The 19,311-nt window shown below is 38.6% G+C and overlaps 1 protein-coding gene across 1 annotated transcript in view; it reads left to right on the forward strand.

The window, feature by feature from the left end:
• Positions 1-19,016, forward strand: part of SUDS3 (SDS3 homolog, SIN3A corepressor complex component) — a 50,503-nt gene extending 31,487 nt beyond the window's left edge. Inside the window, exons 8-13 of the mRNA XM_019506767.1 lie at positions 2,680-2,775; positions 4,711-4,772; positions 6,425-6,446; positions 7,253-7,358; positions 14,302-14,386; positions 16,549-19,016. Coding sequence (XP_019362312.1) covers positions 2,680-2,775; positions 4,711-4,772; positions 6,425-6,446; positions 7,253-7,358; positions 14,302-14,386; positions 16,549-16,647 — 470 coding nt within the window. The 3' untranslated portion in view covers positions 16,648-19,016. The remainder of the gene's footprint in view (positions 1-2,679; positions 2,776-4,710; positions 4,773-6,424; positions 6,447-7,252; positions 7,359-14,301; positions 14,387-16,548) is intronic.
• Positions 19,017-19,311: the final 295 nt, after the last annotated feature.

Genomic DNA, 19,311 nt, shown 5'->3' on the forward strand with positions numbered 1-19,311 from the left:
TCATAATTAGGGTATTTGAGTCTACTTTCTCTCCTAGTCTCCAATTTAAATTTCCTCTGTTGCAGCTTGAGGCCACTGCTCCTAGTCTTGCCTTCTATGGGCACAGAAAAAGCCCATCTTCATCCTTTCTATAATTGCCTTTCAGGTGTTTAAGGACTATTATTAAATCCCTTCTCAGTTTTCTCTTCTCCTGACTAAATAATCCCAAATCTTTCAGCCTTTCCTCATAAATCTTGCTTTCTAGGTCCCTAGTCATATAGGTTGCTCTGCATTGAACTCTTTCCAGTGTGTCCACATCCTTCTTGAAGTGTGGGACCCAAAATTGGAAGCCATACTTAAGGTGAGGCCTCAGCGGTGCTGACTGGATTATGTTGTTGGCTTCTTTGTAACAAGAATATGAGCATTTAAACTACTGGAATGCTCCCAGTTAAGTCAATTTTCATGTAGACATCCATATTCATAAATGAGCTTCCATGCTACGTACTCCCCATTGTTGTGCCAGGCATCCATGTCACACAACACAAACCTTTCACATCCTGTAGTCATTTGCAGGAAGACACGTGACTTTTACATCCTTTGGAGTATATCTGAAACATTTGTCCATAATAAGAAATCTTTTTTTACAGTTAGGTCTTCAGGTCTTGTCCACAAGCTGTTACTTTGACAGGGTTAAGCACAGTATTCAAATAAGAGCGTCCTTATAACTTCCATAGTAAGTGGGCCTGAGTGTCTAATGTAGCTGCCTACATTTAACTTGGACAAAGTTTGCATGCGATTGTAAATATTCCATGCAAACACAAATAAGCATTCTCATCCTGGATTTCATCACATGCTACTTGAAATCTTGAGTACTTCTGATAGCTGCCTACATTAAGATGTGCAAAACTAAGGGTGTCGGGGAATCTAGTCATACAACTTGCATTAATATCCATGAAAGTTGTGGTTGAATCCCCTAGTTAGCTTAGAAAACCTCAGCCTCTGTGCTTAAATACTTATACTTGTATGTATTTGTTAAATTGAAAGAAATTTAACCAAAGAGGTAGATGTATTTAGGTAGAATTTTGAAAGAAGTTTTTCCATCTTATTACAATTTCCAAAGCTTATTCATTTTTTGGCAATCGAATAATATTCTGACATGCTCATTAGTCATACTGGTTAAGAATAGCCTGTATTGGTGTCCTTTTTCAAAAAACTGTTGAGCTTCTACTTCATAGGTGGTGTTTGATTAAACTATAGTACTCTTCCTCTTGTTTTAATGAAGGTCTTGAACTGAAGTCTAGCATATTTCAGTTTTCTACTCTTCTATGTAGGGTTTAATTTGATTTAGAAATGCTCATTAAGCATACTGGAAAAATACAGAATGTGAGGTGCATCATTTTTATTTACAATGCTGAGAGATCTCACTTGGGACAAAGTATAGTACTTGGGTGGGATAAAGAGGGAAAAGATTTTTACCCAGAGGGCTTTTTTCTCTGTCTTGCTCTTTGTCATTGATTGTGAAAATCTTAGTTCTGATCAAAACCAAGTGGTTGAAACTCCATTTGGAAACTAACAGTAGATGCTATTCATTGCTCAAAGAATTCACTTTGAGGCAGATTTGGTCTCTGTCCTCAGTGGTATAGTATTTCTGTAGTCTCCCTCCTTCTGAATCAGAGCACCTATATATATTTTGGGTTTACATGATTAGAGTTGTTTGAATTAAATGGTTCATTTAAGATTAGCTCTGGACTCTTAGCCAGATCCCAAATTAAGTAGTTATTCATACTTAAATTCCTCTTGCCATTTCAGCTGAATATATATATTTTTTCTAGTTCTGTGCTAAAATGTTTGTTCCATTTCTGTGAGTGTAGGTCAGTGGCAAATGATGTGAACTTTGCTGTAGTTTGGAGTGAGATCTTCTGGAATTAAATGATTTCTGTGAATTTTAGACGACCTGAACAAAGTTTTATTGCCCTTGCATGCCCTAATTTTCCATGTGTTCCCAATATAACTCTTTCCTAGTAATAAAAAAGAAATACCAATGACTTGTTGGCTGGAAACCTGTTTAAAATATTAATTAATATTTTGTTGGTTCAAGAGATTTTATAAACAAGTCCAGAAAAGTCTCTGGTTCAGAGCAGGTGTTTTTGTCCTTAATATCACAAAAATTGTTTTGTTCTGAGATTTTAAAGTAGCACATTACTTCATTCAACTGTATCTAACAAAAACCTCCTTATTGTAGCTTTTTAAAAAATAATTGCCTGATGTGGCATAGCTGTCATCATGATGTCACAATGCTGCATTTAACTCAATTTCTTACTGATACCCTGAGGAATCTGGCAGTTCTGTTGGCAGTCTCAGTATAGAGATACACCAAAGTAGTTACATAGCACAAGCTTCTCGTGAGCTGAAGCTCAGTTTGTCAGATGTGACATCTGATTAAGTGTTAGCTAATGAAAGCTTGTGATTAATATATTATACTTTGGTCAGTCTATAAGATGCAAATCTGCCCTGCATTCTACTAGTCTCAGTATAGTGAGTGCTGACAATTGCAGTAGAGAAATTCTCACTATGGAAGAAAGATTGTTTTCCGTGTTTGTCTTGTATGGAAACTTGCTGATACCTTGTCAGCTTTCCTTATCTTCCTTTTTTAGAATTTCTGTGGTCTTAACCATCAGCTATCCATCTTTTTTCCTACAGATTCTATGGAAGTGAAGCCTATCATGACGAGGAAATTGAGGCGGCGACCAAATGATCCTGTTCCTATCCCAGACAAGAGGAGGAAACCTGCCCCTGATATCCTTGTCTTACAAAACTGGTAGAGAGTTAGTATACTCTGTGCTGGTGAAATGCACAGTACCTTAGTATCATGACACACAAAGAAAGTAAAAATGTTATTTTGGGGACCTGACTTAATCTGCCTGTATAGGGAATTCTAAAATGTAATCTTGTGAGGTATAACAGATGTTATAACAAGACTGGTGTTTTGAGGTCCAATCAAAAGCCAATATTTCAGTCCAACTTTTAAAGTATGATAGGTTGTCTTAATTTGGTTATTGTCAGGAAAAAATAGATTGTAATTTCTGATATGAACTTTTTTCATTTTCTATAAAAAGGAAAACTTTTAAAATGTATTTTGGTACTTAATTCCATCGATAGATTATTTTGGCTTCAAATGAGAGCAAAAGGCTGCGATTCAAATAAGTCACCACTAGCAGCTGCTAGGAAAGACCTGTGAGTTAGATTTAGCTAGCTTTCTCCTTCAGATGGCAACTCAGAACTGCCACTTCACATTATGACTCTGTGGAAGAGCAGCATAGGAAACAAAGATTTAATACATGAACAAAAAAAGAAAAACTTTTTTTTCCATGCAACAATACGGAGGAAGCAGAAATGACATGTATGTAAATTTCTTTGGTGTGTTGCCTTTTATTCTGCAGGTACTGTAATCTATGGAAATACTTGCATAGCTTCCTTTCAGCCATGACCACTTATTTGAATATTTAAATCAGCTGGAAGGGAAGGCCAGGGATGTTTGTTTTCCAGAAAGCAAAACTCCAGTTCTACTATTTTAACGTATTGTATCTTGTATCTTTGGAGATTGATTTATAAACTTTATATATTGTTGCTGGCCAACTGTGCACTGAATGTCTGAGCCTAGTTCACTATGATTGAAGGAATCTCTAGCCTTATTTTAAACTGACTGGTCCTGCAGAACATTCCTTTAAAAAATTGTTAAATGGGATCTCTTATTTGCCATCACTCAGTAATATCTAACACAAGTTCTCAACTGCTACAGAAATTGTTTCATAAAACTGTCTTTTCCAAGTTAAGCTTTGCCTGTCTATCTAAATTCTCCACCAGGGAAAAGCTTAATATTATACATAAGAGTCAAGAGTCCCTTGCTTGATTGTTTCAGCAGTACTAAAAGAAGCAGAGTGTAACAAAGATCCTGTCAGAGCCAGGATCTTCAAAGTGTTGTCACCCTTTAAGCACATGCCTTCTAAAGTGCAGTTGCTTAAAAAATGATAAGTCTGTCTGAATACTTTTACTTTTCAGCTTTAGAAGTAACACCTAAGGCTTCAGGCTTTTGTAGCCTGTAACTTCAGGCTACAACAGTTATTTTTGCTGTTGGGTCAAGTACTCAAACATCAAGACACTAGGAAAGAGTTAAAGGAAAATGTGATTGTTAAACTACAAAAATTTCCATTGGAACTCTTAGAGTGGGTGTTTTTAATAAACAACAAGAATCCTGACTATATTTCAAGTTGATGATACTTCTTTAATTGTTATTCAGACAATATTTTGTTTTGTCCTAAGATGTAATGATTTTTTCTTTCTCTTCTCTGCTTGTACCTCAGATTTGGGTTGCAAAAGGCTGACGATATCTTGCAGCTCATGTGCCAGCAGGTATTCCCCTGTTAAATGCAAGAGAAAAAAGACTGATCATATTAGCAATTGTTGTATTTGGAGAGAGTAAATGTCTTTGTCTAAAGTATTTTTGCTAGTGGAAATGGTTAAGATGGGTTTAGTGTATGTGTTTGTATCCAGCAGTGACAGGTCTTGGTGATGCACTAGTTATAACTAGGCTTGAATTCTATAGCTTTAGGTGATGTTCTTGTGACATTTTATCCATTCATGTTCTGCTGTAATGAGATGCCATTGGGTTGTTTGGCTTCTGCCTTTGCTAGTCCAAAATACCTTGTTTATGTGAACCTTAATTCTGGTTACCCCAGTTAAATTATCTGTTAACAGATGAACAAATAATGGAGGACCTCAGAACGCTGAATAAGGTAGGAAGTGGCTTCATCTAGGTAAACATAAAATTCTTCACTGAAAGAATTGGAGTCTAATTCCACTCCGTTTGCGTCATTCTTAAGTAGGCTTTCTCATATTTTTCCACTGTTTAACATGATTAGAGATGTATCAAGACTTTGGTGCTTTCCTTTTCTTTAAACAGGTTAGAATGTACCTACAAAAAATGGTAATAGTTTCTAACAAACTTCCTTTATATGCCCGCTCTGATCAGAACAAATAGTTAGGCACCTGAATGACTTTGCCCTTCATCTGACTGCATAAACACTGATGCATGCTTACATTACATCACAGGGCTTAAAATCAAGACACCTTGGGTTTCCCTATTTCACTCTACATAATGCTTACAGGGAGCAGGATGGATGCATTAAGGTGTAGTAAGCAATTGTCTGGATCATGGTGTTACACCTAAGGTCTAGTCAGGTGTCTGATGAATCAGTTTGTGGCTGGCAAGCCCAATTCGTAAACGACACAGCTTTATTACAAGTTTCACAGATCCATACATTGTCTGAGTCGGAGTCTAAGTTTACAGCATGCTGCTTTCTTCTTTCTCACTTTGCATCCATTCTCTGGATGAAGCTCAATGTGAAGCGGCTTTGATCTAGTGCCAGATGTTCCCTCCAGATTGGATGGGATCCTGTCCTCTTCTCCCAGCTTTCTATGCTTATGTTGAATGACTTCATATACTTTTTGCGCACATCATGGGGCCACTTTCTATGTCAGAACCACTTTTTAGAGCGGTCTTGAATCTCGCTCTACAAAATATTCTTGGGGATATGGTCTCCACCCATTTTCTTGACATAAACAATCCATCACAATCTCTTCTTTTTGATAGTGATTTCTAAGTGTGTCAGTCCAGTGTGGTCCAATATCTCTGTGTTTGGTATTATTTCTTCCCACTTTATTTTCAGGATCTTAGGCAGATATCTCATGTGAAAGCTGTTCAGTCTCTTGATGTGCCTACCATATATAGTCCACACTTTTGAACCATAAAGTGGGGATGACAGCATACAAGTCTTGTAGATTTGCATCTGTACCTTGGCTGTTAGTTTGTTGTTATTCTATGCACATTTCTCTAAAAGCCAGAAAGGTGTATTCTTTCGTTATATAAAAGATTTAGCTTTTCTAGATAGACTTGATTAGATGAACAAATTTCCAAGCAATTCCACATACAGGATTCTGAAAGAGGCTTGTGGAAATCTGTGTAAGGTGATTGAAGTGTGCTTTCAGTTCTCTCACCAGTGATGATAGTTTAATAATTTTAAATATTAATTGCTCACCACCAGTTAATTGTTTTCCAAAGCTAGATTTGAACACATTGAAAGAATGGTGGGGCTTGGTTTTTTGGGCAGTTGAAGAGTCAGTTATTTGACAAGAGGAAGCTGCAGAACTTAATTTTCCAGGTTTTTAGTGTCATGATCCTGATGATTTATATCTTTGAGTCTTATATACTGTTAAGTCTTACGCTCTGAATACTTAGAACCTGAAAAAAATTAGAAAGTAATATGGCATTGAAGTAATGTTCTCCCTTGATGTGCTTATGTCTCATTTACTTTTTCACATTAGTGCTTTTTGTGATACAAGTTGTATCTCCAGTTTCTAAAAGTGCCTTGTTCTTCTTTTTACGTAGCTTAAATCACCCAAGAGACCAGGTAAGTGAATGATTATAGTAGTATTTATACCCCTGTTAGCATACATTTGTGACATTTGCTAAAAGTTTGCAACAAGTACAGTCTTTTAACTGGAGCTTTCAGTCTTTCTTTAAGTAGCTATCTGTTCGAGTGAACACTGCAGCTTTACTTCTTTTAAGTGCTGTCTTGTCCCTTCTTTCTCCTGTTTTTGGGTGTAATCATACTATGCAGATGTCTGTTAAATATGTAGATGAGAACATACAAAGGCAATTTGATGGTGAAGTCTCTTTCATTACATACATAGGTAGGATGCCTAAAACCCCCTCTATTTTGGAGGCTGGCATTTGATCTTTGTGTTTCACCGTTTGGCGGAAAATGAGTCAAGTTATTTCTGCACACAGTTACTGTAGTCTGGTTGTGCACTACCTGGCTTTATTTCATCTTTCTTTCATGCATTCAGTTACATAAGATCAGGCGGAAAAAGCTCATTCTAAGATCCATACGGTCAAACAATAATGCTTCTACCCTTCAAAATTCTTTGCAGACTAACCTAGCAGCAGCTCTTTTGAAAATAGATATTACTCCCACCTTGTGGCCTAGGAAAGAGTGATTTTTAAATGACTTGGCCAAAGAGAAAACGTTGGATCAGAAATACACATTCAAGTCCCTAGTTCCCTGTACTTATATTGCATCCCTTGAATTAGTGAAGTTGTATTAATATATTTAAAGCTCAGCTTTGACTGCACAATCAAAGACCCATCAGTGTTCTCATGCTAGTCTGAACATGCAATATGGTTGGGCTTTTTGTGTCTTTTTTTCTGTTTTAGCATCTCCTTCCTCTCCAGAGCACCTGCCAGCTACACCTGCAGAATCTCCAGCACAGCGGTTTGAAGCCCGCATAGAAGATGGCAAACTCTACTATGATAAAAGATGGTAGGTCTTAGTGAAGTCCTTGCTGTTAGTCCAGGGTCACTCTATGTAAAGACAAAAGTAGTGGAAAGAACCTGCTTTGGAAAAGGCATCTTGGGCCAAGATGTTCCTAAGCAGGTTCTAGCCACTTAAGCAACCTAAGCTTGTGCTTTCTATACATCTTTGACTATGTTTGCTAGCACACATTGACATGCGGAGGGATGCTTATAGCTAGTATATAAAGCTTATCTCTGGGTCTCTGTTATGTACTACAACACTACTCAAGCATTTCTGTTGAAACTAACATTAACAACATGCAGCCCTACTATTAGGAAGGTTAACCACCGAGAAATTCACTGTTATCCAAATGTAGTAATGTAACCAGCTGGGTTACAGCAGTTTCTTGTGTTTGAGTTTTGTGGTATGTGTGCCACAAGGTGGCAGAGTGTGATAAAATTACTTGCCAGCAAAGTTGAATGAAAAATGTTGGTAATAACAAAAGGCAAATAACCTTTACAGATCAAACCCACACATAAGACCCAGCTTCAGAAATAATGATCTGATTTCTCTCTAATTTTTATAGGAGTGTGTAGCTAGGGAAGCATCATGATATATCAGGAGGTTATTTGTTTTTTGGTTTTTTTTGCAAAAATGTTAGCTCCTTGAGTCTTAAACCTAATCCTATGAAATTATGAAACATGCAAGTGTGAGTAATCAAGGAAGCAATCTACTTTTTAAATAGCAAGCAGTTTGCAAGACTATTTAATTGTTTGGGGAATAGTTTGATATGTTGATAGCTTTTCTTGGTTTTCCGAGCCATTTCAACTACGTCACTGAAAGAATGGTATGAAATGAGTTGCATTCAAATTGGACACACTAGATGTAGTTCATTTTCCTGTCAGACTTCTGGCCTGTTCTTTCCAGCTGTTAGGTGGGAGATGACAATGGAAGTACCTGATTTAGCACAGCAGTTGTTTTACAGACTTCTTAAGTTTATTTTTCCAATTCCCTGACACTATTTCACAGAATGTTAGGGTATGATTCTGTTTTTGTGTTGTAAGTAATATAAAAAAAATAATTTGAATTTGCAAAACTAAATTAAGTTATTTCTGCTCTTAATTGTTCGGGTGTTTTTGCTGTTTTTTTGCCTTTTGTTTTATTTAAAACTACTATCCTTTCACCCTGTTTCTGAAACCAGGGTATGTTGATTCTAGTCACTCTCACACCTCAGAACTTTTAAGGATCCATGAACTCTAACACAGTTACAACTTCTTTCTATAATATCGTTCTTCAGAGCAAAGAGCTCAGTTCTGCACTTCTCAGTCAGAGGAAACTCCCACCAAATTTAAAGTAAAGTGTATGTGACTGACCCCAGGGGAGTTTCACAAAAGCGTGAAAGGACTCCCTAAAACATTGGACATGTGGCATGTTAGCACAAATATTTTCATCTTGCTGCATTCTTTTGTCGTGGGGTTTCATTGTGAAGGTTTCTGGTTGTTACCTTCTTCCCCTCCCCTTCTCCTGGGTCCTGTGCTGTTTTAAGATAGGTGTTTTATTTTACATTTTGCTGTAATAATTCTGTTCAGGTTTTGATTGATAGTAATAGTGCCTCTGCAAAGTAGCTGATATTTTAAAATAACAAAGTAACTCTTGGTGGTGGGAGGGTAATCTTTTTTTTTTTTTTTTAAATGTGTATTAAACCTGAAGCTGCTAGCATGCACCAAAAATAATGAAACCTGACAGCTCAGAAGTGACTACTTTTTCTTCCCCCTGACAGCAGACATAAAGGACAATTATCTCAAAATAGTGAATGTTTAAGGCTAGAAATGGACTCCCTGAGGTCTTGTAGCAGCATTTGGCAAACTTATTTCACAAAATGGAGAATTAGTTGCAGGAATCGCAGCTGGGCGTTGAATAATAACTTAAATAATTTTACCTCAGCCATTTTGTCCCCTGCTCCTAAAACACTGCTTGCAGTGAAACCTTTTTAACTTTTAGGAGCTCGTAATATGGCAAGCTAGAGAGAATTTCATTTTTGAGAAGCTTCTATTAGTGACCACTCTTGCCTCCAGCATGCTTCTCCGTTAGGTTTGGTTTGTGTTCTACTTGTTGCTTGTACTACAGTCCAGTGATTTTTGTGAAGAAGTCCTTTCAATGAGGATTTTGCCAGTGTTTGGGTCCAATATGTTAGTAGAAAGTAAGATTCATACTACTTTTGAGTGTCTGCTTCTTGGTTTTTTCATTTGGTTAAAAAAAACTTTGAAAAAAGAGCAAAACATGATGAATTCTGCAATTTAGAGGTTTTCTTTCCCCCCCACCTTTTTTCTATGCGAGCTAGCTTGCATTCCCTGACAACTTTGGCTTAGTCCATTCTTCTTTTTTCTGAAAGACATTGAATAGCTGCAGAGATAAAGCCATGTTTATCAACCTAATAGACATGGTACCCCCGCTGCTTCCCCGACCAGCCCACTTCTGTTAATGAGTCCCTGCTGTTTGTATAGATCTGGCTTTTCTATGTAGCACTATGTATGGGGTCTGAGCAAGGTAGTCTTAAGTAGTAGTGTGTTCTCCACCCCTGCCTCTGACCTTGTCAGAAAGGGACAGTTGGTTTGTTTTGTGTGTGAGATAGGAAACTTTGTGCATTTAATAGATGTACAAAAATCACCATTTTTTTCCATTCAGGTGAACTAATGCTTTCTGTTCATTGGCAGTAGGATTTTTATACAGAGAGGCCTGGGTTGCCATAATGAGGGTTTTGATTACCTTGAGGTGTTCCTTGTCTATTAACAGCCATCAGAGGCCATCATAACTGAATTTTAGTTTATTTAGCTTTTTCGCTTTCATAGATGCTAGGGTCAGAAGGGACCTCAACAGATCATGGGGGCCGACCCCCTGCCTAGGCAGGAAAGAGTGCTGGGGTCAGATGACTCCAGCCAGATGCCTGTCCAGCCATATTATTTGGCATATTGTTTCTTAAGGTGATGTCATGACCAGTGTGATGAGCTTGAAAGCCACCAGGTGGTATAGTAAATGGACATGAGTCAACGATGGGGAACATGTTTTAAATTTGTCCACTGAAGTTGTTATTGCGAAGGCCCCATTGGTATAGGGTTGAGGTACAGTCACCCTGTCCAGTTAAAAAATGGTAGAGAAGTGCCCAATAATGGTGCAGTCAGTTAAATCCTGGTTAACTCACTGTAGGATCAGAGATGTTGTGGCAGTTCATTGGGGTTTGTGCTGACCATTCTTTGTGCCATCAAGTAAGGAAGGAAAAGTCAAAGGGTTTTGAAAGGGTCTACCCTTTCAAAACCACATTGGACATCTTGAGGGCAGCCGAGCTATTGGTGGGTGGAATGTGTCCCAATGGGCATAGGATAATTACAGAGTTTGGCTAATAAGTTTACTTCAATATTTGTGTGGCAGAGATGAGGGGAGTAATGTTACTGAGGACTGGTAACATTAAGAATGGAGTGGGATGTAATTTGTGTGACACAAGACTCATTGTAACATGCAGCTGGGAGCCCATACAGGGGCATAGTAGTCTGCAACTGAGTAACACAGAGCAAGAGCAGATGGGATGCCAGTGCCTCCATGCTATGTTCAAGTGCAGCCTGCAAGTTTGGCAAGTAGGTTATTCCTTGTTTTGGTTCTTTTTTTTTTTTTAAAGCAGTTTTCTGGAGATGTGATTTATAAGTTTATAGGTGCACCTGACATCCAGTGGTGGGTTCTCTCCAGCAGCGGTTCCCACCTGTTGCCCTCAGGGGCTTAATTGTCAGCTCTCCAACAGGGCAGTGCCCCTCGCACTGCCTTGTTGGTGACTATGCCAGCCCCTCCAATGTCATGCCGGCATGTGCAGGCTGCCTTGCTACCATGCCTGCCTGCGCAGGCTTCTTTCTCTGCCTGCTTGCCTGTGCTGGCTTCCTCTGGTGTCACAGGGATGCTCCCTGCAGCTGGGACAGCTGGGTATGCCAGTGTCCACGGCTTGCTGGTGCCCCGCACACCTTCTTATGACATTAGCAGAAGCACACCCACCCTCCCACACACAAGGAGAGTGTGCTTTTAAAACATGCAGGAGATGCCACATGAGTCTTGGCATTCCTGCCCCAGGCAACTGGAAGGGAGGTCAGTATTTTCTCAGCCCCTGCTGAGCTGAGCTCCCCCTTTGCTTGGGGCTAGTCGGGGTGGGAAACCTCTTGCTCCCAGGAGTTCTGGGAGCTGAGTTGTGTGGTGCGGTGACAACCAGTACGCCAGACAGTGTCATATGCTGCTGTTAAATCAAGGAAGATGACACCAGTCTTCTGTTTTTTCTGGAAGCCATTTTCAATTAAAGTGGTTAAGGCTAGAACTTGATTGCATGCGCTCCAGCCATGGCAGAATCCAGCTTGGTCTGGGTTTAGGGCAGAATCAATTACTGGAAAAATTTTGCAGAGCTGGTCTCTCATGTATTGGAACTAGTGTCATGTATTTGGACACACAGGATCAAGTTTGTTTGGTAGCTTGCTGCTGGTTGTGGGTCTTTGCCAGGCTTGGGTAGGCCAATGGTTTTTGCTTGGCACCATACTGATGGAATTCATCCTTTTATGCATAGTATGTTTGAAGAAGAGTAGAAGCCAATTACAAGCTCAAGGACTGAGATGTTTCAGAAACTCTCGGTGCATGTTGTCATAGCCAGTTGCAGTGCCAGATTTTAATTTTGCAAAGCACAGTTGAGTTCTGTTGGTGAAAAGGTTTGTGGAGGATATTGGTTCTAAACATTTTGATGGAAATTATACCATTCTTCACATACTCCTTGCTCAAAATCCTTGTTGTTACAGGGGGCTCTTGCCACTTTTGAAGGTGGCTGGCAATGGCATTGGCCAACACAGTTGATTGAATTTGGGCTGAAGATCATTGAGCCACTCCCAGGTGGCAAATGAGTCCCCAGCTTCTCCAGCTGGAGTGACAGAAATTAAGTTTTAACTGAATAAACAGAGCTCTTGGCCCAAACTATGGTTACTAGTAAGCTTCCTGGGAATTTGCTGAAGTTCCCACCTGAAGAAGTTCAACATGAAACTCATCATAATCCCTTGCCTGTGCCCTCTTTTAACCCAGGTTTTTGGCTGCAGGTTTTTTTTGTTTTATTTGGAATTTAGTGTGGTAGAATATTTTTGCTGCATCTAAAGGGAGTGAAACCGAGCCTATTATCTTTGTTACTGGGAAGCAACCTATCAGTTTGGAGTATGGGAACCAAGCAAAATAGAACAGAGTAGATTCAGTTGCTAGAGATTTCCATGTCTACACTGTGGTTATTGTGGAAATTAACCATAACAATAATATAAGGATTTGCATAATGACAAATGGCAGTTAGCCAACTGGAGTGTGAGGAGATGCATACTGAGCAAGTACTGGGTGAATTCTGCAATTTATCTATCTAAGCTAAGCATCATGTGTACCATAATGTGTAAGAGCGATGGTCCAGAAATTAAGCCATGATGGCTCCAGAAATTATGTGAGAGCCAAGTATTTCCTAAAGTGATATAATAAGAGCAGAGGTGAAAATCTTATCCTTCTCTAACTATAGAGCATCTCACTACTCTAAGATTGTCCCCAATTACACTGAAACAGATAATTTATTATGTGACTTCCGCTTACAGAATTCTCTTTGGGAAAATCACAGAGACCAAAGAGCTTTGCTGGCATGCTTTATTAATAAGTGTATATTCAGGCCCCACTACACATTTATATTAAAGAAATCAGCTATAGAGTTGTTATACATTTTCCAGCACTAACTTGATAGTTAGTTGGCTCTTTTTATAGCTGGATAGTAATTTTTATTGTGTGATGATTACTTTCCACACGTGGCTAATCTAAATTTATTGCACAATTAACCAGTTAGTTGTGTGATAATTACTTTGTGCTTGTGACCTGTCTGTCTTTGCACATGTGGCCAGTCTAAATTTATTGCACATTTAACTAGTTAATTGTGTAATATGCGTAATGTGTAACAGGGGCCTTCCATGCAGAAAGCAAAATCTGGGACTTTGAAACTAAGCTTGTGAAAGCGGTATGAATTGGGGAACTTTTTAACATTTTTCCCCTTTTGCTAATTAATGCTTTAGACAGAATAAGACCATATTTTACCTAGTATGCTATATAAGCAAGAAAACCTAGGCAGGCTTAAATACAGCGTGCCTATGAACTGATGGCTTGCCTTCTTCCTAATACAGACTCTAACTGACAGGTTTGGGTATTAAGAAAATCAAGGAATTGAGGAGTGAAGTATTAAAACATTGTATGTGTACATTTCTCCTTGCAGTTTTAAAGCAGCTCGCTTGGCACCAAAAGTTCTAGTACTCCAAGTGTATCTGTTGCCAATAGTAAGTCTCAGGCTATGTCCCTAGTGAGGCAGTTTGGAGCTTTGATTCCATGGACAAGGTTTGAGCTCCAGTGATGCTGCAGCTCCTGTTGGTAATTCATGATTCATAGTATTTCCTGACATTGCCAGAATAGAGCCATTGAGCCACCATCTGCTCAACCTTATTTGGGTCCCTGGTGAAACTGCTGTAGGGGAAGTTCAGCTGAGTGTTGGTGCTTGGGTACTGAAGTCTTGTAGGAAGCTGGTGGAGGAAGAGATTAGCTGGGGGTAGGATGCTGCCAGAAGACCAGCAGAGCTGGAAAGCTGCACCTTGGTTAAAAAATAAGTGTGGGGCTTGAAATTTGTTTCAGTGCTTCATTGTCAGGAGCCAGTTTTACTCCTGAAGAAATGCAATTTCTTATTATTTCTTTGTGTTAATAGCATAAGTTGTTTTTTTTTTTTTAAAGTTTATCTATTTTTTCTCTAACTTCCTAAAAGATTATATAGTCTGAACTAGTTGCTTCTTTCCTTCAGATAAACATAAATCAAGCTACTCCTTGCTTTATGAGCCTTCACCAGCAGAAGATGAGACCTCAGCAGTGGCTAATGGTTGTATCCATTGCTTTTTTGCAGGTATCACAAGAGCCAGGCTATTTACCTCGAGTCGAAAGAGAACACTAAGATCAGCTGTGTGATCAGCTCTGTGGGAGCCAATGAGGTAAGAGGTGGTTTTACTTTTAGTAACAATAAAACAGTAGCATGGATTAGTGCAGCTAATTGTTTGGTAGGGCTTAAAAAGACATCTGTATTCATGATTCAGATTGCCCATTGGGATAGCAACCTTCTTCTTTGTGGGAAGGTATGGTTGTGTGGAGTTAGCAAAAAATCTGAAGTGTAATTGAACAACTATTTGCTCCACAGTCTTCATGAGAGAGAACATCACTGGCAGCAATCTGTGTTATTAGCAGGTTTTAAAAATGTAAGTTTTTATGGTTGATTTGAATTTGCAGTATTTCCATGTGTCTTGACGGATTATTCCCCTTCATATTTGCTCACCGGTGCTTTTGGTATTCAGTCAGCCTAGTAAAACTGCAGCATGTTATACTCTTGTCTTCTGCTGATTTCTTCTCATTACTTACATTGACCACTTCCCTCAAGAAGTGGGACTGCAGAATGAGAATCTAATTGCTTGAATTCTTGAGGTGACCCTATTCTATAAAGTTGCAACTCGCTTTTGGCAGCAGGACTCAAATTTGATTTAGTGCCTGAAATCAAACAGATGTTGATGGTCATGGGTTAGTCTTTGGTAGATAAGAATCTGTCACAACATCATTAAGAAAATGGTAGTCTGCATTCAAGAAAGGCAGAAGGCTAATGCGGTGGGAAACTTAATGTGTTTTACCCATGGCGATGGTGATCCTACCATGCCCAAATTGTGGAATTGGTTAGGAAGCATGAAGGACATTTGAATTGCATCTGTCTGGTGATGGATTTAAAATCTCTACTTAAACAGTACTTAACTTACCAAAAATATTTGTTTACATTTAATATCAAACATAAAAAGAAACCAACCCCGCCAAAAAATCTAGACACCAGTGAGGCGTCAGAGGCATCTCAATTGAAATCTGGTCACCAAATTTAGATGTAGGAAGACTGTTTTCCCTAGCTATTAACCTACATATACCTATCATGGATTAAGTCAGCAGTGTTGGGACCTAAAAGGGGTGGGCAGCTAGGATTGATATGAATTAACATCTAACACAGACTTGGCATATGAGAAATATGTCAGAATTGTGCAACGAAAGTTCGTATGTGGCATTGTGAATTACTACCCTTTTTAAGAAATTAAAGAGTTGGTGTAGGGGTTCTTGATTTCAATAAACTTAATCAACCAAAACAATACCTCTAATGTATATCGACATTGGTAATAAAATAGTTTTTTCCTTTTAACAAAATAAATCACAAATGGAAATTATTTTTGTTACAATAATGAAAATAATTATGGAAAAATCATTAGGTTCACTGGCTGATTATTTAAATGAGTTGTAGCAATTTGCCAACGGATGCATTATTAAAAATCCTGAAATGGCTAATTTGATTAGCGTTATTACAATTAACATTAAGGATCATAAAGTTCTAAATGATAGGGTAACACTGGCATTTTAAAAATGCAAGTTCTCTTGCCAGTGTACATATCTTCAACATTAAAAAAACAGGAAACCTTTTTCTCAGTCAGTTGTAAAGGTCTCTGGTATTTGGAATCTAAACTTGACAGTGGCTTTGATTTACCTTTTTAAAAAAGTATTCTGAATGGTTTTTTCTGTTGAAGCAATTTGTCATTTTAAATATATTTGTATATCTGCAGTAGTAAGAATTTTTCAGTGCAGATACTTAAAAAGCAAGCACTTTTTTTTTTTAATCTTCAAATACAATTTATTTAATGCATTGTGGGAAATGCTTCACTGAACAAAATCAGAGCAAGCTTTTCATTTGACTCATAGTTACTTGTCTGAACAAATCCCAGGACAGGTAATTTTATGATCTGTGGGTCTAGGGAGACTTATTCTTGCATTCAGCTTTAGCTAATCAAGCTTCCTGTTGTGAACGGTCATGAAAGAGACCTCTGCATTCCTGATGATGCTAAGGAAGGGTAATTCTTCTAGTTATTGAGGTCAGAAAGTAGATGAGAAAAAGCTGGTGGTAGGATAGATTATTTCCTCTTACAGCAAGGTGGTGTGTGTGGTTTTCTTTAAAACCATGTTTTCCATTTTCTCAGGAGGAATAGAAAGATCTGTTCTTAGGCTGATATTAAGGATCCCTGAAACATTTTTCTTCATATGACTAATCTTGGGGTCTTTCCATTTTATCTCTTCTGTGCAGATTTGGGTGAGGAAAACCAGTGACAGCACAAAAATGAGGATTTATCTGGGACAGCTTCAGCGAGGGGTTTTTGTGATCCGTCGGCGTTCAGCTGCATGACTGTCTGTGCTCTTTCTTGATCTTTTTTTAAAAGAAAGAAACGAACCTCTTACAGGGAATATCTCAGTCTGTCCACTCAACCTTGGCAACAGAGTATGCTGTTATGGCCTTTTGTGAAACAGTTTGTGGCTGGCCACATTGTTCCTAATAGTCCTTAAATCTCTAGTGATACCCAAACACTGCCCTGGACTACTTCTGGACTTTGCCATAAAACTTCTTGAAGGTTTTCTTTGTTTTTGGGAGACTCTTTAAGAAGACCCTGCATTATATTTTCTCATTTTCACATCTGTGCACCATGAAATGAATATGTACATTGAAAACACCATAACTTATATTTGGATCAAGACCATTGTGGGGACAGGGGAAATGGTGGGGTGGGAAACAGCTGCTTTTTGTCAAACTAGCTCTTTATTTTCCTGCAAAACTCAGGATGCTGAGCAAATGAGTGATCCTGCAAGCTTTCAGCTGCACTTCTGTAACAGCATCTAGTACGTGACGTTAATTCTGTTGGCTAAGCCAGTGAAAGATTTCTCCATGCAATGAGGCACAATGAGGATTTTTTTTAAGGAAAGTGTGAAAAGCATTCTAGAAACTTTTAACGTGCTGCAATTCTAGTGGACTTTTTAATATGCTTAAACAATCTTATATAGTCCAAAGCTTCCTTTCTCTTTCCATTAAAAACCTTTCATGGAACAAGCAAAGAGTGTGTCTTGACTACTAGCCTAGATTACCTGAAGTAGGTGGGTGAGTATGAGCCAAAGGATTAACTAACTGAACTATGAACTAGAATGTGAGACCTGTCTGATTACTGTGTAGCACTGAAAGGTATGATTAAGTTCTTCATATTGATGACCCAAGTTGAATAAGTCATACTGGGTTAGTTGATGGGTAACTTATGTTGTTAGAGCGTTTGTGCCCTCGGAAGAGACCTGGCAATGAAAAACAGTGTTGACATGAGAAAGGGAAGTGTTTTGTATTGTGTTTTGTGGAAATTAGGTTTCATATTCATATTATAACTTTTGGCATGTAGATTTTGTATTACATTATTAATATAAATACAACTTAAACTGCTAAAAGTAATACAAAACATTTCCATTTCAAGGATATTAATTCTAGAAGATAAAGATGCACCTTTATAGCAATGGGTCCAATAGTTCTGCAAGCTCTCTAATATTGTGGTCATAAACTACTTTTGATAGTATTTAAACCTCTCTGGATTTTGGCATCTGTTTTATACCTTGTTCCTGATCATGGCCAGAGGCCACTAGTACCATGAGTACCATGAGCAGATGCAACTGCATGAACATGCAAAATAATAAACCTTGTTACATGTCTTCCTTATCTATGAGCAAACTTTGATTTGCACCAAAAAACTGGAGAGAAGAGTTGTAGTTTATTATTTTCAGTATCTGCCACCTTCAGGGTGTTCTTGCTTGTATGCTGAGTTTTTTGGGGAGGGGAGTTGTTTCGTTTTGTTGGGGATCCGTCTTATGTACATTTGTACAAAGATAAAAGAACACATTTTAAACTACCAGTTCCATTTTTTTTGCTCTCTGCAGTTGGGTGGCAGGCAAGTCCCAATAATGAATCTGTATCCTCGCACATGGGTCTGTTGTAGAATCTAGGAGCTGAGCTGCTGATATGCTGACTGCAGCTGTGACACCATATGTATTTATATTATTTGGAGTCTTTGGCACATCTGCAGCCTTTGTGTGGGAGGGAAGGAAGGAGGTCAGTTTCCCATCTCTTGATAATGATGTGCTATATTTGCTGCAACTGCAGTATCACAGGTAGAAATTACTCATGCTAACAGCATACTTGCAACTTTCTGTTGTGATGCAGCTCACTTCTATACTGGGATATATCAAATGAGATTTGTCATTGAGCCTTGAAACAAACACTGTGGTTCTTAAAGAGCTGAGGGAATAGGAAGACTTACTTCTTAACCAAATCATTTAGTGTTTGCATGTCTTTGAGGGAGGTAGTTGGAAACCTGGTGTCAATGCTAGGCAGGTCTCCTGCCAGCCCATTATCAGCAGGTAGCCTCCCCTTCTATAACTGTACTAATCGTTTTGAGGTGAATCTTAGCAGAGCATGGAAGAGGCACAACCATTTAGGAGATGGATATGGTGTGGATGTATGCATGTTAAGCTTCATTACAGTGCTTTGTCATTGCACCTGAATCTTAATCAGTACCTTCCCCTTCTGTTTCAGCTCTAGACCTTGTTTGAAACACCAGCTGTGATAATCCCTGCCTTTGTACCTGCCCCTGTCCCATCTCTGGGGAAATAGCTACTTCCAGTTTCTTGTCTAATCAGAATTAGAACATTTTTTTTCTAGAGGTGAAAGTCAAATGGTCTAACATAACCTGTTAAATGTCCTGTAATCTGTCCTATGCTTTGTGTTAATGGCATGTTGGAAAAAGTTCTCTTTTGTTTGGTGATGAATGATACTCTGTGCTGTTGTGACTGAACTGAAGAGGCAGCTTGGTACTGAAGTATGTAGTTAGAGAAGATAATAAGTATTAATGCTTCATAAATGATCATGGTGGGAAGGAAATAAACTTAGTAAATGTGTGTTATTGAACAAGAGCTGAATGGTGGGAGGCTCCTTGTAGCTCATAAGTGCCAATCCTAGTTCATCGTAGTGTTGCAGGTTAAAGGA

Source organism: Gavialis gangeticus, unplaced genomic scaffold (genome assembly GCF_001723915.1).
Source record: "Gavialis gangeticus isolate Ggan-Ray unplaced genomic scaffold, GavGan_comp1, whole genome shotgun sequence".
NCBI lineage: Eukaryota > Metazoa > Chordata > Crocodylia > Gavialidae > Gavialis > Gavialis gangeticus.